The following is a 27,005-nucleotide window of genomic DNA, read 5'->3' on the forward strand; positions in this document are numbered from 1 at the left end:
TGGTCACCTTCAGCCTCATCGGTAAAAAAAAAAAAATTAGACAAAATACAAGCAAAAGCATCCAAGATTATCATTGGTGCAGTCTCATCCACTAACAACATCAGAGCCCAACAGGAATGTGGGCTTGCCCTGCTGGAGGACAGACGAAAATTCATAAATAATATCAGAAGCTACCGAAGCGATCATATCTCCCTAAAAACTTATGAACATTGGAACAAAAATGCAGACTTCACAGATCATCACCTTTACAATATGATGACACTATCAGGAAAGAAATAGGTCTTGATCAGTTAAATGTCCACATAAACAAAGAACCTCTATTTTCCAGTCCTTTACCTTCAAATACCTCCATAAATCTAAACCTTACCAAACTTTGTACAAAAAAAGAACCAAAAGAAATGCTCAAAGAAAAAGGCCTAAATACTATCAACCTTCTTTCATCCTCCAAACAGGTTATTTGTTATACCGATGGATCGTCAGACACCAGTATGATTAATGGAGGCACTGGTGTTCTCCTTCTATTCCAGAAAGGTGAAAAACTTTCAATAAAAGTTGGATCTGGGAGAATTGCTTCCAATTTTACCAGCGAACTCTACACAATAAATAAAGCACTTGAAGCCTACTTAAAACTATCATCATCTCAACAATCTGAAGGAATTATAATTTATAGTGACTTAAGGTCAGCTATGGAGGCAATCAAAAATGGCAATACCAAGCTCACACAAGACATCCATAACTCTTAAATCAACTAAAGTGTTTAGGAAAATGTTGCATTTTACAATGGATTCCTGCTCATGTAGGCATTGATTACAATGAAGCAGCTGATAAATTAGCAAAAGAGGCCAGAGAACTCAACCAAGAAACTCACATGTTAACCCTTGCTGATGCTAATGCACTAGCAAAAGCTAAACTAATTCCACTGAAATCAGTGATACAACATCAAATTCCTGAAATCAGTGCTGACAGAAAGACCTCCACCACAATAGCAAGACTACGAACAGGACATTATAGAGGAATGAAGATCATTACAGATGATACGAGAACATATAGAAACTGCAACAACTGCCCACTAACATCTTTACCTGTCCAGTAATTACAGCAGCCTCAAGAAATGGATCCTAATCCTGAACAACAGCTCTGTACAAACAAAATCATCGACATAGGCAAAGCAGTACAAGGAGCTCACGAAAACATCTAAGACTCTTCAAAAGACAAGACAACAACATCATCATATCTGCATAATTCTAGCTCTAGTTGAGCACTTTAAACCTGATAGGATAATTTTAAGTATTGAAAGTGCAATTACCAAAAAAAAAAAAAAAAATGGTTTGTATTAATATAATGTTTATAACATAAATGTACAGGAAAAATTAACGTAACTATTCTATAATTTTAATAATTATAATTATTAATATTCTAAAATGTAAGTACATAAAGCAAGATACAAAATTGGGAGCAAACATCAATTTAAAAATTTTTATTAAAGGAAGGAATGTATTTCGAATGGTGTTTCGTGGAAGAAATATAGAAAGGAGTGAATTATTCTTACCTGGACGTATGGCTTATATTATAGATCTTGAGGATGAATATGCTGAAAGTGATATTCCTACTACTCTCATAAGGAGTAAAGCAGATTGTCCGAGTTTTGAGGTAAATATAAAAATATCTTGAGAGAAGGAATTTTTTTTCCCCTTAATTAGTTTTATGGCTGTGTTTTCATTGGTTACATAGTTACCACCTTAGTTTCATTGATGATAACCTATCTCATATTCATTTGACAACCTTGCAGTGCTCAAACATTCCAAGCTTCAATATCCCTATAACCTAAGCACTAATTTCATATAATTTTTCAGCATGGCAGTAACAACTTAATTACTTTTCACTGATACCAAAACTCAATCCTGTCTTTTTTTTTTTTTTTTTCGTTCAGAAAAAATGATCTTTGTTCACCTTCCTTTATCTTTGATAATACCTACTCATGAGATAAGACCTCTCTCTCTCTCTCTCTGTGCTGATATTTATCTCTAGCCTTTGCTGGCATGTACCTCACATTTGTAGCGTCCCTCAGCCTCCGAAAACTTTGATATCCCTTTTGTGCTTAACACACTACTTTTCACTCATCCAGAATATCTTCACATTTGAGGTGGCACAACAACAACAAAAAAACCTCCCTGAAATTTCTAGATGCTGTCTAAAAGAGGGCTGTTTGGCTAATCAACAATCTTTCAACTATCATTCTAGCTTCTTTCTCACAGATTACCTGTTTCTGCTTTTGCCTTTTTTTTGGTGCTTCCATGAGTGCTATTCCACAAACTGGCATCCATTATTTCTCAATTTCTGCTAAGCTTATAATAATACCTCCTATGAAATATTGTATAATTCTTAGCAAATACTTCATGGGAGGTTCTAAGAAAACAGTAACAGATTCCTTCTCTTTAATCCTGCTCACCACCTATTTGCTATAAGTTTCTAAAACTCCTTGTGCGTGAGACTAATTAAAAAAAAATTAAATATGGAAATAAATAATAGAATAAGTCTGTATGGGTATGGCAGAGCCAGTTGAATAAATTGATGTGAGTTTGAGAGAGATTAGTCAAAATACCACACTAGCATTATCAAGACAGTTTTTGAACTGCTTGCAACACATGGATACGAGAGTCGAGTTAGAAATAAAACAGTTGAACAAATACTAGAGATTACAGCTATGTGATTTCTAGTCTTTATTCTGTGGGAAATTAGGGGAATGAACAGATGGCATAACTGACGGGGAAAAAAAAACATATTAACACCATAAAGTCTTAATCAATTATAAAATTTGCAGATTTGCATTTCTTGTACTAGTTATATAGTGACACTACTCATTATCACAATTCTTGTACTGTAGACATAATTTTGCTGGACTCGCTTTATATTAAAATAGTTATTATTTGAAGCTCACCTTATAATTATAAGGTGAGCTTCACATTATAAATTTGTGGGAATATATAAACAGAATAATCTGAGGTAATACTTAGACAGAATGTGAGATGAACAGTTTTCATGCTTGAATCAAAAATGGCAGGAAAGATGCTGTGGAAGACCAAGATATAAATGGACTGAAGTAGGTCTGCTGTAGAACATATACTAGCGACCAAAATTGTGGAAACCTTTTGGAAAAAATGTATTTCTGAGGTTTGATGGCTCATAACACCACTTTTTTTTGAGTAATACCATAAAATTATATATCAATGGAAAGATAATTTAATCAAGAATGTAATGCAATAACTTTTATGAAGGATTTTTTATTAGAACAGCAGTTATAAAGAAGAAAAGTGAAACAATAGAAAAAATGAGATATACAGAAATTCTCACAATGTGAGTTAATACTTGGGTAACCTTTAGCGTTAATTACGGCCTTACAATGCCTTCCCATGGAGTGAACCAATTTTTTTAGTTCTGCAGCTGTTATATTGTGAAACCAAGATTGAATTATTGCTTCTATTAATTGGATTTTATTGGTGGGGTTGCTTCTGACTAACAAGTTTCTTTAGTCAGCTCCATAGATTTTCGATTGGGTTAAGGTCTGGCCATTCCAACAGTGGAATATGATTATCTTGAAACCACTTTTTGCACACAGCAGCAACATGACATGGAGCTGAATCCTGTTGAAATATAAATGCTTCATTATCTTGGAAAAGATCACGTGCGGAAGGCTTCAGTTTGGGCTCAATTATTCATTTATGTATTTTTGGGCATTTATATTCTCATGATGTCATACAACCCCAGATTGTAACACCAAGTGGGTGTTTCACTGTATGTGTAATGCAATCAGGATGCAAATCTTCTCCCTTACGTATTTTATGCCATCACTACCAAACGGGGAGATTTTGGTGTCATCACTCCAAATAACACTGTCTCATTATTCCGCTGTCCAGTTAACATGGGTTTTAGCCCAGTTTAATCTTCTCAACCTTTGTTTGAGAGATAAATATGGCTTTTTTTCGTGGAATTCTAGCATTTAGACCAAATTCCTGCAGTCTGCGCCGAACAGTCCTTGCACTCAACTTCACATTGTATTGCACCATTTCATCTTGTATACACCCAGATGATTTTCTTCTGTCACGTAGGCACAGTCTTTCAATTCTTCTATCATCACTTGCTGTTGTGCACCTTTTCCTGCCTTTACCAGTCTGGTTTTGTAGTGACTGAGTCTCCTTATACCACTTCAAAAATTTAGAAATGCCACCTTTGGTTAAGTTTCCACCAATTTTTCTTCTAATTTCTTCATAACTGTAGCCTTGTTCACTTAATAGTACTATTTTATATCTCTTTCTGGGTGACCAGTCAACTCTTTGTGCCATTTCTTTAATTTTATATGTTTTACAAGCTCACTAAAAGAAAGAACACATAAAAAACCAACCAACTTGATAGAAATCACATAACACATAACTGACAAATGTCCTCCTCTCAGCTCCAATACATGACATCAATAGCTGAATCCTACTGTGACCTTATTGGCTCATTGCCATCAAGATGACACGTGATTGGCTCTCTAAACACTCATGCTCATTAGCTACATTCAAATGAAGGAAAGCCACTTCATATCAACCTAAGCAAGTTGTACTTTTTTCTGGTTATTTGGCTATAACTTTTCATAGAATACAGATAATTGAACAACCTTTGTTGCATTACATTCTTGATTAAATTATCTTTCCATTGATATATAATTTTATGGCATTACACCAAAAAAAAGTGGTGTAATGCCATAAAATGAGAAATCAATACCTCAAAAATACACTTTTTCCAAAAGGTTTCCATAATTTTGGCCACTATTGTAAATGTAATGACTAATTAAAATCAAAACCTGGCATTTTTAGGCCAATTTGGAATAATTGGCCTAAAAATTTATTGGCCAATAAATTTTGATAGGAAGGTTTTTAAGCGAACATACAAAAAAGAACTTAACAAAAGCAGCTATAGGAACAACATTAACCCCCCTACTGGCCGAGGTGGATGAAATAGTGAGACCAAATTTCACTTCTTATCTATGTTATTCAACGGGTGTTACAGAATCGTATTCAGATTTAGCTGGATGTCTATAGATGTCATGGCTGGTTGAGGAGTTAATAAATATTCAAAAAACATTGTTTCATCAGAGAAATTATTATAGTAGCTTACAGATTTTTCACTGTTGCCACCTGGTCCCAAAAAGCGAAAATTTTATCTAATCCTAGATCAGGTTGTCAGACCAAGTATAATAACACTGTTCCTGGGTATAATTTGTTATTATTATTATTTTGCATTAATAGTTTGTTAACACGTTCGCTGCCACGCTACTTTGGCATAGTTTGTTCCCGTACACCAAGCAATTTCACTTCTTCAAGGTCAGTACAGGTAATCTCGTTGCCAACGGTAAGCGACATACGAGTATACTCGTAGTTGGCTTGTGCAGAGCATATATTAAATAATCTTCTATGAGTATACATAGTTTTGCTAAGTTTTAAAAGAGGTATACCGTGAGTAGACATATCGATACAAAATTAATAACGGAAAAAACTCACGTACAAAGATTATTTAATAGTATAATTTTCGCCTGTGTGTCACAGGCATCTTCAGTACATTAAGCTCAAATTAAACAATAACTGACAATTCCAAAAAGCGCCACCTAAGTAGCTGGTGTAAGATAACTAAAAAGGTCAATAACTTTCCTTAAAAAAAATAATAAAATAAAATAAAATAAAAATAAAAAAATAATAAAAAAAATAAAATTAAAAATTAAAAAAAAAATAATAATAAATACAATAAAAAGTTAGGAAAGATGAGCTGATTTGTAAAGTACTATCTCCCATAAAGGGGATAGACGTAAGCCGTCGGATCTGTTTAAGTTAGGAGAACGAAGTAGAGTTTCACATGTTTCTTTATAAATGCGTTCCGTGAGAAACTGACTTTTGTGAAGAACTTTTGTCTTTCTCCAGTGAACTCTGTGTTTGGTGAAGATGGCATGTTCAGCAAGTCCAGACTTTTCAGGTTTAAAGTATTCAATATAAGATTGGTGTTCTTCTAGCCGAATAGAGGCAGATCTTCCTGTTTGTCCGAAATAAGATAATCCACAAGAGCACGGAATCTAGTAGACACCTGGATGATTAAGATGTGGAAGCTTGTCCTTAGGAGAAGTGAGAAAGGTGGAGATTTTTCTAAACGGTCGAAAGGCAACAAAAATATTCAGTGGTTTTAAAACTTTTGCTATACGTTCACTGATGCCTTGTACATAAGGGATAGTAATGCGCGTTATTTCTTCTGTGTTTGAAGAGGAAGACATATTAAAACTACTCAAAGTTCTTTTAATGAAGCAATTCTTCTAACCATTAGATAGAAAGGAAGAAGTTATATATTGTAGTTCTTTCTGTAAAAGATTGTCTGAAGAACAAAGGGAGTGGGCCCGATGAACCAGTGTTTTAATAGTTCCTGCCTTTTGACTGGGATGGTGATGAGATTCTGCATGGATATAATGGTCTGTATGAGTCTTCTTTCTATAAACTGAGAAATGTAGGTTACCATCTGTTTGTCGAAGAATTAGAAGATCTAAAAAGGCTAACTGTTTATTTGATTCTACTTCTAGGGTAAACTTGATCCTAGGATGAAATGCGTTTAACTTAGCGAGAAATTGTTGAAGTTCATCAGAAGAGCCATTCCATACAGCAAAAATGTCATCGACATATCTGTACCAATGAGTAGGTCTGGGAGAAATGTTGTCAAAGATACGTTGTTCAAAATGTTCCATAAAGAAATTGGAGATAGCAGGAGAAAGAGGATTACCCATTGCTGTTCCTTCAATTTTTTACATGCTTTTGCTGCTAGCTCCACAAGCCAAGCATTCTCACTTCTTCAAGGTCAGTACAGGTAATCTCGTTGCCGGCAGTAAGCATCATATGAGTATACTCGTAGCTGGCTTGTGTGGCTCATATACCAAGTACGAGTATACTCGTAGTTCGTAGTTGGCAGCAAACGTGGTAAACACAAACATAAATAATGTATATCACCTGACTGAACCTCAGATATCAACCTCGACATCCACTGTACATCAGATAGGGTGTCTAAACTACATCCTATATGATTAATTTTGTCACAGCATGGCACTTGTGACTTTGTGTGATTTGATGTTCCATGCCAGAGAATGCAAAGCAGGAAAACTGGCCATTGGAACACACAATTTAACATACTTAATACACTGGCCTCATAGTCTGAGTTGCTTTGGTCATAAATATAAATAAACCAAACCAAACCCTCTTTGTATTCATAAGTTGTGTTCCATAGCTAACACCGTCTTATGTCTTTATATTCATCTTACATCTACCCCCGGTACATGGAAAGCTTGTATTCTCTTTCTATATTCAAAAAGAGAGAGAGATTAAGTCTAGTGTCATTGCCTACCATCTATTGTCCTCTCCTCATTTTTCATAAATGAACTCTTGATAGGTGCATAAGTATAATAATAAATTATAGAGCCTGAAAAGTTTTAATTTGGCAAAATTAATAAAAGTTCTGAAGACTCTTTAACATGGAACTACTCTGGTATCGATATGGTTTCTTAGATAGAAACCATATTGTATTCTTAGATTTCTGTCTGATCCCTGATGAGAATCGGTCGGCCGAGTGGTTAGCGTGTTCGCTCTCCAGCCAAAAGGCAGCAGGTTCAAATCCTGCTGTGGGCATGGATGTTTGTGGTTGTCTGTGGAAATACTAGTATTAGTAGTGGACGGGAGATGGCGTTGGTGTATCTGTAGTTGGATTGAGTGGTGAAGACAGAGCTGTAGAGTAGGTGCCCTCCCTCAATGAGTCTTTGGACTCCCTGGAGGTGTCACGTAATAATAATAATAATAATAATAAAAAGAACCAACAGTTCAAAACAGGTGTCAGGCCAGTGAAACTTTATTAGTGCACTGATAAAATAATTTAATTATTTCGATTCCTTAAAACCAGATGTAACTGGTGATTATAAATGTGAGTTATATGTAAGGCACATAATATAGCTCAGTGCCTTTAACATTATATAAAACAGGGTGGTAAGTTAATGAGGCATTACTATACTGGAGACTGAAGTTCTAAGAAAGCATCTATCACCATATGTTCATATTTTGACAAAAGCAGAAGAGCAGTCCATACTCACTGATTTAGGGATAGAGATGCTCATTCATTGGAGTAGTGGATATAAATACACAAAAATGCAATTTTAGCAAGAGTCAGTATCATCCTTATCCTTTGTTCCTCTTCATGTGCGTTTCTGTATGTACACAGATATCTTCACAGTATATAAGTGACTTCTTGCAGGTATGATAGAATAGCTTCACAGCCAGTGATAATTATTATCTTCTGACCTGTGGATGGTCTTGGCATCAGAATCAGGTATTTTCATAAAAGAATATGCTTTTATTATCATACATTAACCAGCGCGGTTAGCTTAGTGACTGTGCACTTCGCAACCATATGCTTGGGGAAGGAGTGTCCTAGGTTCGATTCCTGTCAGTGACGTGAAGGATTTTCTTCAGCCATAGCCAAGTTAACTGGTCTTGGGCATGGAGAGTAGGATTTTTTTCCCCAGTTTATCCTGGGGTTTTTCATCCCGCAAAGTAGGCAAACTGGCCTTGAGAACTCAACACTACAGGACATAGGATACCCCGGGGCATAGGGCTGACCACCTTATCGTGTGAACAGTTTGAGGTCTGATGATTAATAAACCCTCAACACCACAAGGTAAAAGAGGGTAAAAGGAAGATGAGATGATGATGAGACAGCAAACATCAATATTATAGTAATAGTATTAACTCATTTTATTTTCTTTCTTGTTGTTACGGTTAGTAAAGCCAGTTCTCAGATAACTGCTATGGGACTATTGTACAATCATATTTATCATAAAGCTTAAAAGATAATACAGTTGACTCTTACTTTAGCAAACACTGCTATAAAAAGTTCACTCGCTGTGGCAAACACTGCCATTAAAAGTTACTCGCTATTGCATTGCCATTACTATAATAAACACTGGCTTACAAAGTTCATTCAGTATAACAAACTGTTGAAAAGTCAAAGTCCTAGGCAAAGCTCATTGGTAGAATGCTGTGCTAAAACAAATTCACTATAGCAAGCTACCTTCTATAACCAAGTATTCATTTGGTCCTTACAAGTCTGCTGTTGTGAGAGTCAACTGTGTTCAACTCAAAAGATATAGCTTGTTTTTAGAGTAACAAACGTAATATATAGATTACTGTTGTCTGTTGAAGCAGTTGAAATGCATGCTATCAACAGACACACGTTTACCACCCTGCCTCATCATTAATTCTACATAACTCTAACTACAATGTTGCTATGTTTGTCATTATGTATATGCACTATAGATGGGAGAGATGTAGTCAGCTAATGAGATGAGATATTAAGTTCTGTAATAATTCTTTTTACTGATAGAAAGAGTTTTCTTATACCAGTTGCTTTTATTGTTGGAAACTCAAGTACACTGATGTGCAGATTGTATCTAATCATCTTTAATTGGCATTTTTTATAATCATTTTTATTTTTCTCACTGCAAAATATTGTGTATGGCTTGATTTTTTATGTGGATTAATCATTTTCAAATATTAAATATTTCTAGGCTCAAACAACTCTGACAACTAATGACATCGTAATTAACAAGCTAACACAGATTCTGTCATATCTCAGACAAGGAATGCATAATAAGAGAGGCAAGAAAAAGGATAAAGGCAAAGTGAAAGAAGATGAAAAAGGTCAACCAAAGGTAGCTGATGACAGGTAAATATAACATTTTAAATTGAAAGATTAATGATCATATCCCATTTAATCAAAGCATCATTGCATAAAACTAGTATATATGACTGAATGATTTGTGTTATTAAAATGCATAAAGAATTAAATAAAAAATGCAAGTGCCATCAAAGTAAGAGGCATCAACAAAAAAAAGAGATGAAATCCTCCAGAAAGATCATATTCACATAATTATTATTATTTTTTTTTTTATGTTGAGCCCATACGTAAGAGATTGGTTGATCAACCTATAGTGCATTAATACCATCTATGGGTGGTGGGTTGGGAAAGAAGGTACTTGTTCACATTTGATTTAAAGGTCTGTATGAGGGTTGTCTGAAAAGTTCTCAGCCTAACAATGAAAAAACGGGTTTATAATTTCAAAATTTTTATTTTTTAACACAATCTCCCTTAAGACTAATACATTTATTCCAGTGATGCTCCAGCGCTATTATCCCGTCCATGTAGTGGTTCTCAGTAGGATCTGCAAAATACCCCTCTACAGCTGCAATCACCTCTCTTGATTCGAAGAAAAATGCTGACCAGCGAGGAAGAGTTTTAGTTTTGGGAAGAGATAGAAGTCAGAGGGAGCCAAATCTGGAGAATATGGTGGATGTTCCAATAATTCATAGTGCAGATCCCTTAATTTTCCCATTGCCAAAACACCTTTGTGGGCAGGTGCATTGTCCTGATGAAAGATGATTTGTTTCTTCTGCAAACTGGGTCTTTTCTCACAAATTTTTTCGCCTAGTCTGGTTAAAAGATTGGAATAATATTCCCCAGTTATTGTTTTAGACTTTTCAAGACAATTAATAAAAAAATGCCTTTAGCCTCCCAAAACACTGATGCCATGATCTTTCCTGCTGATGGAACCATCTTTGTTTTCTTTGGTGCTGAACAACTGGCTTCTGTCTGCTGTTTGGATTCTGTTGTGTAATGGTGAATCCAAGTCTCATCCATAGTAATAAATTGATGCACAAAATCAGTTTTATTCTTGTTAAAAACATTCTAAGTAATGTTCAGAGATTTTCATGAGAGTGCATTTTTGATCTGCTATGAGCAAGCATGGCACCCATCTTCTCAAAGCTTTTTCATTTGCAATTCTTCATGCAAAATATATCCTACATGTTCTTTTGAAATGTCTGTAGTCTCAGCAATTTCATGCACTTTTAACACCAGCCATCCAATAACACATCGTGCACTTGATCGATGATTTCTAGTGTTACTACACTTTTTGGACGTCCTTCACGTGGATCATCTTCAAGGCTGGTATGACCACATTTAAACTCGGCAGCCCATTTCTTAATTGTCGAAAACAAAGGAGAAGAGTGCCCATAAACTTTTATGAACTTCGAATGAATTTCTTTTGTCGTTAAACCTACTTTTACAAAGAATTTTATAACAGCACGATACTCAATTTTCTCCATTTCATGGGATACAGACAACACTTGCTTCATACAGTTGTATAAAACAAACTACTTGATTGAATGACTTCAATTTCACATGGATGCTTATAACAGATGTACCAACTTAGAAAAAAAAATCTTGCTGATAGTGTTGCCATCTTTGGTCGAGGCTGAGAACTTTTCAGACCACCCTCTTATATTTTATTCTTTGGGAAATTCATCAGGGGGAAGACTGTTCCATAGTACAGCAACTGCAGGGATGAAGGATAAGAAACATTTTTTTGTGGGTTTCAAGGTGCACTGTTAAGGGATGTTGAGCAGCAGGTCCACGTGTTCTAATGAGCTTAGTTCTAAGTGAGGGAATTATTGATGCTATTTCATATGAACATTTTCCATGAAATTATTTGTAGAATACACATTGTGCGGAGAACGATTGTCTGTGCAAAAGTGGGGAGAGTGAATTGATAAGAGATGGGTCATTAATAAGTCTGATTGCTCTCCTCTGTCTTGAGTCAAGCATTTTGAGGGAACTTTTCTGGGCCCCCACCCACTATGTGAGAGCAGTATTCAATGGTTGGGTGGATTTGTGATTTGTGTAAGGTTAACAGCTGTTCAAGGCTGAAGTAATGTCTTGAGCAAAAGAGAAATCCTAGTTTTTTAGAAGCTGAGGATGCAATGGTTGTGATGTGTTTATGCTAGGAGAGGATTGATGTCAGGGTAATTCCGAGAAGAAAAATATCAACTTGTTCTCAAATTTGGGTATTGTCAAAAATAATACTGGGAGAAAATGGTTCTTTTTTATGAGAAATAAGACAGTACTGGGTTTTATTAGCATTGAAATTGACTAGGTTATCTGAACCCCATTGGAGGGACTTGGAGATCAGAATTGAGGGTAGTAGTGGTTGATGTTCTGCAGATTGAGGTCAGTTGTGTGGAGTAAGGTTTATCAAAACAAAGGAAAGATTGCAATGTGCTGCCATCTGCAAAACTGTGTATTGGGTTGGAGGCCAACTGAAATAAATCATTGATATATAGTAGGAAGAAGATTGATGAGAGGACAGAACCTTGTGGAACCCAGGCATTTGTTGATGATGAGAGGTTAAGGATTCATCCACCACCACCACACACACACACACACACACACACACACACACACACACAGTGTGCGTCCATACCGAAAGCTGCCAATCTAGCTACAGAGATCTTGAGATAGACCAAATGATGGCAGCTTGCTTAGTAAGCCCTTGTGCCAGACCCAGTCAAATGCCTCGGAGATATGAAGTGCAACTGCTTGAGATTCGCCAAGCTTCTTCATAGCATTTGTCCAGAGATGGGTGACATATGTGAGTAGATCTCCTGTTGATCGGCAGTGACGAAATCCATACTGGCATTCGTTTATTAGACGGGTACCTTCGTGGTAGTGTAGGAGTTGGGAATTGATGATTTTTTCCATTATTTTAGACAGGACTGAGGTGAGCGAGATGGGGTGGTAGTTGGACAGTGGTGACTTGTCGTCCTTCTTGGGCATGAATTGAATATAGGCCAATTTCCAGGTTATGGAATATGGCAGTGGAGTAAGACAATAATATATAGGCAACATAGGACATTAGTCAGTTCTGGTGCACAAACCGTTAAGACAATTGGAGGAATACCATCAGGACCAGGGGACTTTTTTGTGTCTAATTTGGACAGTATTTTACTGATCTCTTTCTGGCAAAAAGATAAAGTGTATTGAATGTTGATCATCTGGAATGGTTGGGAGACATTTGACATTGTCAATTATGCATGCATTGGAAGCAAAGTGTGAGGCTAGGAGATTGGCCTTTTCTGTAGGTGATGATGCAATAGAGCCATATGGGTGTGATAAGGGTGGGAATAGTGTTGGGCAGAAGTTACGACCACTTGCTTTGGCGAGAGACCAAAAGGCTCGGCTGTCATTTGGACAGACTGCTGATTTCTTGCTTTTTGCTCTTTCGAACTCTGTTTTGGAAGCATTGATTGTTTTTTTTTTTTTTTGCATTTATTTCGGGCTTGGGTATAAGCTCTAAATGAGGATGGAGTTCTTGATTTTGAGCCAGTTATGGTATATTTGGTTTTTCATTTGAACAGCCTTGGCATATCTTTTGGAAAACCAGAGTTTAGTTAGCGAATGGCAGGTCAGAGTACTGTAGTGTTACTGTGACTAAGAAGACAAAAACAAGTAAGAAACACCTAAATAATGAGTTTTTCATGTTATTATTTGAGTATATCATCTACATTTTCATTATTCTTTGATGTTAATAAGTGTGATTACCACAGAAACAAATAGGCATGGTTTTGCAAAAAAAATCAAAACTCGTAGGTAACTAATGAAGAAATTAAGTGTTTCTCAAAAATATGCTGTGTTAGTGGCTATTATATACTATCAAGAAGAAGGATGTTTTGGAAGAATCCAGCTGATACTCATCATTCTCTTTTTGTGAATGCAATTAGATTTGAGGCTCTTTTTTCAAATTTGCACTTTGCTGACAAAAGTACTCGATTCTGATAAATTTACTAATCTCAGACCTTTGATAAATCATATGAATGAAAGTTTCTTCAGTACATTCCCTTCTCTTGGAAGAATTTTATAGCTTTGATGGGTCATTATGTGAATACTTTGGAAAGCATGGATGTAAGTAATTCATTTGTGGAAAATGAACTGCTTTTTGGAATTCATTTTGGTTACATGATTTGGTGTAGTGCTACAACTTGGATATTTGGTATGGTTTTGAACCATATCAAGAAAAATCCTGCAACTGGAGCAGGAAAAGAAATTATTTGGGTTAGGAAGAGACCTTGTTATCAGATTTGCTGAAATTCTATTGAAATGCAATCAAACACCTTTTCATTTATGCTATGGCAACTTTTTCTTTTTTTATTAGTATAAAGCTAATGGCAAAGTTAAGACAGTCAAAGCTACAGTTCAGAACCATTTGTGATAACAGACCCAAAAACTGTCCAATAGTAAAGAAAATGATTTTAAAAAAGGATAGAGGGTTGTTTGATTTTAGTACAGATGCAAAGGGTGAAGTGTGCAAGTGGAACGATAATAACATTGTGAGCCTTTGTTCAAATGCATTGGAGATTAAACCTACGCTATTCATCAGTTTCTAAAAAGCATGTACTTATACAACAGCCAAATCTTGTAAAAGTTTACAATGAACATATGAAAGGAGATCAACTAAACGGGTCAGAATATATCAAAATACAGAACTGGCATTTGAGTGGGGGGGGGGGGGGAATTGTATTCTATCCTTATTACATATTTGGTCGACATAGCTGAATAACAGCTGTCATCTACATAAAATATGCAATGACCTATTAAGTTTTCACAGAACTATAGTTAGATTTTATTTAGAGCAATATTGCAATATACCACAATAAGACCAGTGAGGAGGAAAACTTGAATTAAAGTCGATTTGACACGCCTGCACATTGGGTTGCACCCCCCCCCCCCCCCCCCCCCCCAAGAAAATCAAACATGATTTGTGCATTGTCACATGAAATGAAAACAACTAAATGCGAGAAATGTAATAGAGTTGCGCATAACATAATTCTAGTCTTACCATTTTCAGTAACACTTAAATAATTTGTCTTTTGTAAGGTATTTCCCTATATAAATCCTCTAGTATAAGACACTTTGTATTTTCATTGTAAATCATATTTCAATTAATGAAATCTCATTTCTCATATCACTAGGTCCTAATTGTCCTTATTTCTCACATAATTGTAAAATTCATAAAAAATTCTTAGTTTAGGCATAAATGGGTTAATTTATTTATTTATTTCGTATCCAAACACAAGTGGTACAGTAGTAAGTAAGTACAACATTTGTTGTAAATAATGGTACAACATTATTTACAACAAATTAGGATACGTTACAAATGAGAACAGCTTAAATTGGTAGATGACTTATACAGGTAATAATAATTAAATATGAAAAAAAGGAAACTATACATAACTTATATAATAAAATATGCTCAGATGTTCCTTCAGTATCTTGCACAATCAACTGCTCTTTCTGTGCAGGATATAAGGTCCTGTTTTGTGCAAGGTGATGGAAGAAAGGGACAAGAAAGAAGGTGTTCCATGGACTGGGTTATCCCACACTCACAGTTATCTGGGCCAGTGAGGTAGCCCCATTTGATGAGGTTTTGTTTGCAGCATCCTGTCTTTGAAGTCTGTTCAGGCTTTTTCCAAGTATTCCAGTTCAAGTGGCACCACGTGGAAGATGTTCGGCTCTTGGAATACCAGTATTATTTTCAGGATATTGTTATATACCTTTTTTATTACCTTTACTATCTATATATATTTGTATGCTTCACTACTCACTCATACACAGTTATTTCCCTTCTAGCTTCTGTAATAGTTTTCCAATAAATCTAGCAAATCAGCTATCACCCTCCTATCCTTAAACAAACTAAAATTCAGGTATAAATACGCTATTCATCAGTGTCTAAAAAGCATGTACTTATACAACAGCCAAATCTTGTAAAAGTTTACAATGAACATATGAAAGGAGATCAACTAAACGGGTCAGAATATATCAAAATACAGAACTGGCATTTGAGTGTGGGGGGGGGGGAATTGTATTCTATCCTTATTACATATTTGGTCGACATAGCTGAATAACAGCTGTCATCTACATAAAATATGCAATGACCTATTAAGTTTTCACAGAACTATAGTTAGATTTTATTTAGAGCAATATTGCAATATACCACAATAAGACCAGTGAGGAGGAAAACTTGAATTAAAGTCGATTTGACACGCCTGCACATTGGGTTGCACCCCCCCCCCCCAAGAAAATCAAACATGATTTGTGCATTGTCACATGAAATGAAAACAACTAAATGCGAGAAATGTAATAGAGTTGCGCATAACATAATTCTAGTCTTACCATTTTCAGTAACACTTAAATAATTTGTCTTTTGTAAGGTATTTCCCTATATAAATCCTCTAGTATAAGACACTTTGTATTTTCATTGTAAATCATATTTCAATTAATGAAATCTCATTTCTCATATCACTAGGTCCTAATTGTCCTTATTTCTCACATAATTGTAAAATTCATAAAAAATTCTTAGTTTAGGCATAAATGGGTTAATTTATTTATTTATTTCGTATCCAAACACAAGTGGTACAGTAGTAAGTAAGTACAACATTTGTTGTAAATAATGGTACAACATTATTTACAACAAATTAGGATACGTTACAAATGAGAACAGCTTAAATTGGTAGATGACTTATACAGGTAATAATAATTAAATATGAAAAAAAGGAAACTATACATAACTTATATAATAAAATATGCTCAGATGTTCCTTCAGTATCTTGCACAATCAACTGCTCTTTCTGTGCAGGATATAAGGTCCTGTTTTGTGCAAGGTGATGGAAGAAAGGGACAAGAAAGAAGGTGTTCCATGGACTGGGTTATCCCACACTCACAGTTATCTGGGCCAGTGAGGTAGCCCCATTTGATGAGGTTTTGTTTGCAGCATCCTGTCTTTGAAGTCTGTTCAGGCTTTTTCCAAGTATTCCAGTTCAAGTGGCACCACGTGGAAGATGTTCGGCTCTTGGAATACCAGTATTATTTTCAGGATATTGTTATATACCTTTTTTATTACCTTTACTATCTATATATATTTGTATGCTTCACTACTCACTCATACACAGTTATTTCCCTTCTAGCTTCTGTAATAGTTTTCCAATAAATCTAGCAAATCAGCTATCACCCTCCTATCCTTAAACAAACTAAAATTCAGGCAGCTCTTAAATTCAGTCACATGTAATTCTTTCATTCATACAGGCCTTGTCTTAGTATGGGACAAGGCCTTAAAATATAACCTCTGAGACGGTCCGCCTGTTAAATATTGACGAATTTATATTTTGCTGTGCCAGCCAATACATAGGATAGATGAGACTCTTATCCAAGGTGGCTCTCTCAGAGTATTACACAGTGATGAACTTTCTAACACTAATTCAACTAATCTTAATTCAATTTGTCTTTGTATGCAGTCGTGGTCTGGAGAATCAAACCATGTTCATATATCCCTCCCGCTAGGTTCGATAATAATTTTATGAGTGGCTATTTGAATTCATAAGACAGGCTAGATTCAGGCAAATGCTATAAAACATATTTATTTAGGTTTAAAAGATATACATGAGAAAATTAAAGTACATGGTTAACATAATCATTTTCCTAGTAAAATTCTGATATCATTACTAATACAAGAATACATGCATAATAACTAGATTCACATTTTCTATAAACATACAAACTTCAGGCTTAATTTAACATTATCTTCAATCACTCTCTGATCACTACTCATATCTCACAATATGTCTCAGTTATCTCACACACAGATCCCTTCTAGGGAGACATTCTTCAAAACAGGCACAGGTCACTGCCAAATTGGGATAATCTCTAAAGTTCTCTACAGCATCCATACACAAATTAACCTATAGAGTTCACTCAAATCTTTAATTGGAAGTCAGATACTTTAACATTCTACGTTACCATCCCATGGAATGACTTTCTGTTCTATCATCAGCCTTGTCTGGACATCAAGGCACCTTTTGTTCTGCGATTGTCCGGATCACTTACGATAACAGCACGGCCTGGTTCCCTGAGTCGATAAAGCGTCGTGCCGCTCTGGACTTTCTCTGGTACCGCAGGCACACATCTGGATTACCGGTCACTCGATATGGCTTAGCTACTCTGTTATGAAGAGATAGATAGCCTCGCCTCGCAAACATTGATGGGCCTCTCACGAATTCTACGACCGACCCGGAATCTTTACTTTGGCAGAGAGCATGAGCCAACGTCCACGAGCGCAGGAAACAGGAACCAAAAAGCCCTGTGTGTGTGGGGGGGGGGGAGCTTGACCCTTATATATATACTTCCCCTTTTTTCTTGGAGATTCTCGTGCTTAGCTACATTTTTTACCGCACGGCACTCATCCACGTGTGTGTGGCGTTCTTCCAAGAATGCGTTCTCGCTTCGCTTTCCTTATAATTTCTCTTTCCCTTAGGCCATACGTTATTCTGGACGGCTAAAGTGTGACCCTTGGACTTTAGCTTACACTCATCTTGCTTTCATACAATACATAGAATGGGATACTCTAATTAAATTATAATCTTATATAAATTCCTCTATTTGACTCTGTACAAACGGGTTAAGTCTCACATTTCTTCAGTTTTGCCTTAAAGTTATAATGTACAATTTTATTTCCTTGCCAAAGCACAACATTCTCTGCCTACAATTAAAGATAGTTGTTCCTGAATATAATTAATCTTTTGTCCCAGTTTTTGATTATTCAGGACACAACGATATCTTAGTCTTTGAGGCACTGCGTTTTGGCCGGATAGTGGGTATCGTTCATCATTCATTTGTCTGCTTCTTTCGTCAGCTGAGAATGCAGATCTTCGAATTGAAGGGGGTGCAATACCAGCCAAAGTATACCGGTCTTTTAGTGGCATTGGTTTCAGGCATCCTGTAATTAAGCGGCAGCTTTCATTCAATGCTGGGTCAAGTTTTTCAGCATGGCAGGATCTGGACCATACTGGGCAGGCATATTCAGCAGAAGAATAGCAAAGGGCCAAGGCAGAAGACTCCAGTGTGCTAGGGTCTGCACCCCATTTGGAGGAGTAAGCATTCTTAGTATATTGTTTCTTGCATTCACTTTTGCCTTTGTTTTTTCTGTGTGTGTGTGTGTGTGTGTGTGTGTGTGTGTGTGTTATAAGAGAGGCTGCGATCGAGAGTCATACCGAGGTAGATTGGGTTCCAGGAATGTTCTTATATTAGAGCCTTCCCAAGAAATCTGTAGCTTCCTGTTGGCTTCCTTATTGTTAAGGTGGAAAAGGCCAGTCTGGGTTTTCAAGGGGTTTGGTTTTAGTTGATTGCTTCTATAATATGTGGTTAGACTATTTGAAGCAAGTGATAGAGTAGTTTCAATGGACTTGAAATTTTTTGATTGAGTAGCTATGGCAAGGTCATCAGCATATATAAAATTTCTAGTTCCTGGAAAGATGGGGAGATCATTGACGTAGATGTTGAAAAGTAATGGTGATAACACACTTCCCTGGGGGAGACCATTTTTTGGACGTGCCAGCAGCTCTTTCTACCCCCCCCCCCCAGGTCCACGTAAAAGCGTCTGTTTTCTAAGAGTGGTTGAATCACTCTTAGATGGGTTAATGTAATACAGTTGAAATTGCAGTGGATAGCAGTAATAATTCAATCAGTGTATATATGTTTTCTCTTATTTTCATATTTCTTTCTTCTGATACTAAATATAGTAAAAATATAGTAAATTAGATATATGAAGTCTTTGGCTCTTCATATATATCTAATAGTAAAAATCATTGCATAACATGCATTTAATTGTTTTATAGCATATTTGGGGATATTGGTGATTATGTGGCATCACTGGAAAAGAGAAATGAAGAAAAAGAAAAAGAAGACACAAAGGAGAAAAATGCAGAAAAGAAACATTCTTATTTTGAAAAACCAAGTACAGAGGTAATGAGATGTTATAAACTGTTCTGCATAATATTTTATGTGTTCACATCAAAATTTCTACTTTTGGTTAATATTTTTTAAAACATTACCTGAAAATTCAAGCTAGTTCTGTTTTACAGGAACTGCAAATGTGCGTTAATTATGATTTTATTGTGGTTAAATGTATGCATAATGCATTTGTCTGTTTGGCATTTGCTTTTTAAGATTGGAACTATTTGAGTTTCAGTTCTGTTCTAGCAGGTAGGTTTTGTTTGGGAAACTTGGTTCCCCCTCCTCTCCCAACGATGTCATAAAAGAAAATACACTATCAGACAACACTATATCAATCAGCCTTAATACCTGAGCTGCCGTGACCATAATTCAATCAGTCCTGATTATTGCATTTAATTCTGCATTTGAATTCATTATAATAGTTTTAAAATGGATGTTGTTTCAACTTTTTCAACATAATGACACATTTGTTTTACTTGTATGACTTTTACTTACTTTAGAAAGTACGGCTCTTTTACCACCTAATTGGCCAGGATGCCTATAGACGTCAAGGTTATCATGAATGAGAAGTGCATATTAAAATTGTAAAACCATTGATATTACATTGAAATATATGATGGATACGAAGCCAATGAGGATGTGTATGTCATCCATAATGGCAGATCAGGTGGTTAATGGAAGATTGCATCTGCATCTCATTTTTCTTTTATGAGGCTGAATAGCCTGATATGACTAATAACTTGACTTCCTAAACTTATTTACTAGGATGTGATTATCTTATCTACATACTCTCTTGTGTTTCAATTACATATTTTTCTGGTATTTTTTCCTTATGTTGAGGATGAGTGTTTGTGTGTGTGAGAAACAAGTTTCCATGAGGAAAATCCTTTCCTCTCCTTATGAGATTGGCTAACTCACCTTTACTTGAAAAGTCCTTATAAATATAAATATTGCTCCTTTTGTAGATAAAATTTTAACTCAGTTTTTCAAACTGAAGAGTGTATATCATTCCAACTTCTCCATAAAGGCACGTTGTCAAGCAAAAGTTTCAGTTCATAGCTGACTTTTCAGGTATCAGTGTTTGCTTATATATTATTGTTCTAAGTTTCATTAGTATTGTGTGCCTGGAGAGAGGAATTGGGGGGGGGACAAAAGGGAAACAAGACCATGAGATTATTAGTTCATGAAGACAGTTTTGGACATTGATAGTGGTTGGGCATTACATGCGACAGAAAACAAGTTGCTCCAACAGTCTGCTAAATATATGGAAGAAAGTGTGGAAAATAATAAAAGTTTTATGAAACAATTCCTTTAATTTTTTTTGTCTTCAAAAATATTTGATCAAAGTTTAGTATTCAGTTCAGTTCATATCAGAGCTTAGTATTCAGAAAATCAATTTCTTTGTGGTTTTACATGGTTTAAACCCCAATCACAAATATCACCATTTGTGAGCATTGTCATTTTTATTTAAACAGTCTCCATCTTTTCTCTGTACCCTTTTGTCATCAAGTGAGATGCTGTATGCCAACCCTCATAAAAAAGCTTTACTCCACCATCAGCGCTCTTCATGAATAGCTTGTTTCAGCTCCTCATCATTGACAAAATGGCACTCCTTGGAGTGCATCCTTCAGAGGGCCAAACAGGTAGTAGTCAGATGTCAAATCCAGGTTGTGGGTGGGATATGAAATATCATTCTGTCCAAATATTGTGATTGCACCCCATGTGTGAAAATTGGTGCAAGGCTGAACACTGTTGTGGAAAAGGAGTAGCCTCATTGATGTTTCTGGTGGGCTGAATTTACAAATGTGTTATTTATTATTTTTTTTTTTTTTCAATTTCTGTAACTGTGGGATGAGGACAACCTAAACGAAACTGCAGTGATAACAAAACCTGTGATGTTTCTTGTAAGAAGAATCTCACTTCACCTCTTGCCTTTGATAATATTCAGATCTCCAGTCATGATCAGATGTGTTATCAGATGTGCTTTTGTCTCCAGAACACTTGTGCCTTTCTTCTATTCGAGATATTACTTTTCACCTTACAACTTTTAACTATATAAATTTAAATTCATATAAAAACTATATAAATTCACATTTGGGGTGGTTCATCAAAAACCTTCCTAAAATATTTGATGCTATCCAGAAGAGGGCATTCTATTTGATGGGCGATCCCTCACAGTCACTCTGGTCACTTTCTTATATTCATGCTGTTTCTCCTTATGCATTTTCAGTAGGGGTTGTTTCATTGCCATTGCTCCACAGAACTGGCTGTTATCATTCTTTACTTTCCTTTGAGCGGTCATTTCAGTGACTGCTCAGTGTATATTAAAAATAATAATAATAAAAATAAATAAATAAATTTAGAGAAGAGATTGATGGAATGCAAAATGAATTTTTCTTGACATAGTCTGCTGTTGAAAGTTTTCCCACTATAAATTAAAGATGCCAAGAAATTATATTCTTGGTTTCATCTCTATCCAAGTGTGAGCAAACAAAGTTTGCACATGAAATAACTTCATGACAGGGCAGTTCGTATATAGAGGCTAATGACTTCACATTGATTGCCTTAGTATCCCATAATACAAAGCACATATCCTTACAGACATGTGTAATGCTATGCATTATGAGAAGGGGCCACTACCCATATCAGTTTTGACCTTTATTGAGGTGTCTCATCAGTTGGAGCCAGATCCAGAAGTGATACCAAGGTTGAAGTAATGCAGAAGTCGTATTTCCAGTCTAAACAAGTAGAGTTTCTGGGGTAAAATCTGCTTGCTCTTGCCAGAAATCGACTGATGTGGGAACCAGTCAAAGAAAGGCTTAGAATAAGTTCCTCCAGTCGGCAACTAGATTTGAACCTAGGTCTTCCTTCAAGCGATCAAATGCTGTGGAATGCAAATGCCACTTCCACTGAGGTACAGAGGCTCTTATCTGTTTCAGTTTCTCAGTTATTAGTTTGCAGTTACAAGACTATTGAAAATTTCACTCTATTTTGCTTTCCTTTTCATTACTGAAGTTTTGAAAAAGACTTGTATAGGTGATGTTTTAATACCTTTCTAGGTGAGTTGCTGAATGTAAACCATCTTTAAAGGAAAAAATCAGTTAAGATTAACTTTCACAGATAAAAAAATGAATTTTTTTCAAAAAATTTAAAAACATGGTAACATTTATTTTTCAGGATGACAGGGTGAAAGATGAAGAGACAGAAAATCAGGAAAATCAAGAAAAAGTAAGTGAAAACATTATGTGTTGTAAACAGTGAGGTTCCATGAATTATCTTTAACTTTTCAAATTACTAAAACGAATCCTAGAATACAATGTAGTTGCATTTTATGCAAGGGATATGTTCTCGAAGATCAATCTTCCAAAAAAGATGCTCCTAGAAACTCTTTTAAAATCAATCTTAAAAATAAAAATTAAAAAAGAATATATATATATATATTCCACTTGCTGTTTTTACTTCTTTTTAGATATTTTCAGAAACATCAAGGTAATTTAATCATAAATGTCCATATATGAGAATTTTATCTAAATGGCTAAGGAGGATAATATAAATAATAACTTTGATGCAACACTATATAATACTGTAACTTGAATCAGAATTTAAAATTATTCTCATATGTAATCCTCTTTGTTTTCTCTTCAGAAAAATATTAAATAGTTTTGTTGTGAAAGGAGATGGGGAGAATAGAGCTTTTATAATGTGTATTATTATTATTCCTTTCCAGGTTTATAGGCCAAGTGGCCTGTTCTGGACTCAATTCAATCTTTTTAAGGGTCTTCCTCTATATCGGGTACCTTTTGGGTGGTAATTTAGAATTTGTTTAGGTATTCTGTTTCTATTCATTCTGAGTATGTGTTCTTTCCATTTTTCTCTGTAGCAAATAACTGTTTCATTTAGGGAGTTTGTAATTCCAAGTTTATTTCTGATTTCTTTACTTTTAATTTTGTCCATTATTGTGACTCCTTCAGTTCTGCCCAGAAATTTCATTTTAGCTGATTCAAGTCTTTTTTCATCTGCTTTTTTTATTGTCCATATCTCACTACCATAAAGTAAGGTAGGTTTAGCTACTGTATTGTAGATTCTTATTTGTGTGTGTTTTTGTACATAATTGGGTTTAAAAATTTTATTTATAATGCTTGTTACTTTAAAAGTTTGATAGTTTTGGTTCTATATCAGCTTCATTTTCATATGACATTGTGCATCCTAAATATTTGAATGTATTTACTTGCTCTATTATTTTGTTGTTTATTACTATTGCTTCTTATTGGGTTAGCACCTTTAAAGGCCATGAGTTTTGTTTTTCTGTTGATATTTCCATACCATATGTTTTTATCAGGTTACTTAAACTGTATAATGATTTTTGTAGTTCATCTTCATTGCTTTCAAGGATTATTTGGTCATCAGTAAAGAGTAGAGTAGCTAATATGTTGTTATGGTTTATCTTGAATCTCCTTCATTAGTTATCTTCCATTTTTTTATGATTTTATCTATGTATATATATTAAATAAAACAGGTGAGAGGACAACCCTGACGTACTCCTCTATTTATTAGTTTCCATCTTGATGTTAAATTATTGTACTTCACAGATATTTTATTATCTTGATATATATTAAATAAGGCTCTAAAGAGTTGGTTTGGTATTTTATATTTTTCCAGGATTTCCCATAGTTTTTTCTGATAATTTTATCAAATGCTTTGGTGTAATCTATAAAAGCTATGTGTGTTTCTATGTTCATTTCTCTGTGTTTTTCAATTAGTAATTTTAACGTAAATGCAGTCTATGCAAGACCTGCCTTTTCTGAATCCATTTTGTTCTTCTATTAATTTTGGATCTACTATACGTTTAAGTTTATATGCTAAGATTTTTGCATATACTTTATAACAGGTACTAAGTAAGCTGATGCCATGATAATTGTTACAATTAGATTTATGTCCTATTATTTATGTAATGAAATACCTCTTTAAATTAGGAAAAGTATTATTCTGCTATATTAATGCTAAATTCTGCTGTTAATGAAGTCATGATTTGGTAATTATAGAATTATTCTTTTCTCTTAGGACCATTTAGCAGGATGGACAGAAATAACATATCCTTTTACAGAATGTGCTTTATGTTGAAAGATAAGCTACTTAAAAATATTTAAGCATAGTTCTATTTTATTAGCTTTTCTCATTATTTTTATAATGAAGAAAGTGAGGAGTGATTATAATATTTAACAGAAAATATGCTCTAGGATTGAATGAAAGGTAATTACAAATAGTAATATGGAAATTAGACAGCACAAATTATTACAAATATTAATATGGAAATTAGACAGCACAGCTTGCTTATCTGGAGTGTGTGAAGAGAATACATGAGGTGCATGGATTGTTCTTATGACTGCTTAAGATTTGTGTTGCTGTGATGGTTTAATAGGCTTAAAAACCATCATAAACTAGACATAGGTATATGTAAATCCAGTTGTCCAGTTGGTAAAATAACCATTTTTCAACCAACAGGCTGTGGGTTATGTTTGTGTATATCTCTAGGTGGTACACATACCAGCCACCTAATTACAAACCTTTATGCAGATATATGTAAACATCACTTACACAGTATATATGCAAAATGCTTGATCGCATGCATCACCACATGTTCTAGGCAACTATTTAAAAATGCAACTGTCAGTAATCATCAATAGTGTTGATCACAATGGGAAAAAACAAGGGATCTTTCAGAGTCTGAAAAAGGACTTTGCCTGTCTGGCTGGAGCAAACATAAAACACCTGGGATATCTCATCAAAAGATGAGATATCCCAGGTGTTTAACCAGTGGAAGAAGAACCCACATTGCTTGTCTAAGAGGCATAACTGTGGTCCTAAGACAGTCTGTCAGGAACAAGATTGCCGTCATCTGAGAGGGCTTGTATTGACAAACAGAACTCCTGTGTGCAGCAAACTGAAGCATTTAATGAAGATTTTCCTGACCAATATTTCACCAAACTATGTGTAGAGAATTGCAGAGGATCAATAATGGTAGTTGCATTCCTATACGGAAACGACTGATTTCCGTGAAGAAAAACAGAAAGTTCATCTACAGTAGTGTCAGAAGCAACATGACTGAACACTGGAAGACTGGGAGGGAAAGTTGTGGTCTGACGAGTCATGGTACACCATGTTCTGTACCAACTTTCTTGTTCTTTTGGGTTGGAATGAATGATAAACTACCTTTCTTATATATTTTGATAAACAAAAAATAAGAAACTAGTATAGATCTATAGCAGTGTTTCTCAACATGGGGGCATATGCCCCACAGGGGGCAATTAGAAAATGATGTTGCATTTGTCACCTCATCGCTGATATACTCAAAACACTCACCATTGTCGGCGTGGGACATTAAAATCTTTGAGGCGGGGCATGATCCAAAAAATGTTGGGAAATTCTGATCTATAGGAAAGTAGCTTGTTCTTGTTGTTATTGTCATCAGTACTTTAAAAACCAGTGCATAATTCATTCTACAAAATGAGAACATAAGGAAAGATCTTCTCTTTAATCAATATATCTAAAATGGCTGCCTTAAGGGAAAAAAACTATATATCATTCTAATGCAGGCATACCCCTGCATTAGAATTATATATAGTTATACTTTTCCGCCCAGTCATATAACATGTTACAAACCACTGTCATGTTACATGACTGGGCAGAAAAAAGGTAGTGAATCACTACCTTTTTTCATTTGTAAATGTGCAAATAATGGTTTAATAATATTGTTAAGCAGTCATATATGTGCATGAATGATGTAAATAAAGCATTTATTTATGTCAAATATCCAAACAAAAAATTCAGAATAATTTTCAGGAGAAAAAAAAAAAAAAAAAAAAAAAAAAAAAAAAAAAAAAGCTATTCTGAAAGCTTTGTTTATGGGAAGATGCTAACCAGTTTAGTCATCAGTCTATACCATTAAACATTTTTCCATTTCACCAATAAGATTGTCACATTTATGGATAGCTGTAGTATTAACTAGTGTAGCACTTTTCACTTCACTGAGTACCTTATCTTTGCTTTAACAACTGTAACAACAGTAATGCGAGATAAGTTTAGCCTGCAGCTTATCTCAATGTGATAAGGCGGGGTATTACCATATAGATTACAAGCAAAAGTTTTTTATGCCAACCATTTCTGATGATATTTCCACTAGCATTGTATCTTTAGCATACAAGAACTACTTCAAGGTAGCCTACAGTTTTTTCAAATTTCTAAAAACGCCAGTTCTTTTCAGAAATACCCAGATTTTA

The 27,005-nt window shown here is 35.1% G+C and overlaps 1 protein-coding gene across 1 annotated transcript in view; it reads left to right on the forward strand.

The window, feature by feature from the left end:
• beag (IC cytokine homolog beag) overlaps positions 1-27,005 on the forward strand; it is a 170,225-nt gene that overhangs the window by 67,923 nt on the left and 75,297 nt on the right. Inside the window, exons 10-14 of the mRNA XM_090403298.1 lie at positions 1,487-1,650; positions 9,620-9,777; positions 19,611-19,737; positions 22,906-22,956; positions 24,790-24,816. Coding sequence (XP_090259424.1) covers positions 1,487-1,650; positions 9,620-9,777; positions 19,611-19,737; positions 22,906-22,956; positions 24,790-24,816 — 527 coding nt within the window. The remainder of the gene's footprint in view (positions 1-1,486; positions 1,651-9,619; positions 9,778-19,610; positions 19,738-22,905; positions 22,957-24,789; positions 24,817-27,005) is intronic.

The sequence above is a fragment of the Typopeltis vanoorti genome, chromosome 13 (assembly GCF_054136105.1).
Source record: "Typopeltis vanoorti isolate ZY-2024b chromosome 13, IOZ_Tvanoo_1.0, whole genome shotgun sequence".
Lineage (NCBI taxonomy): Eukaryota > Metazoa > Arthropoda > Arachnida > Uropygi > Thelyphonidae > Typopeltis > Typopeltis vanoorti.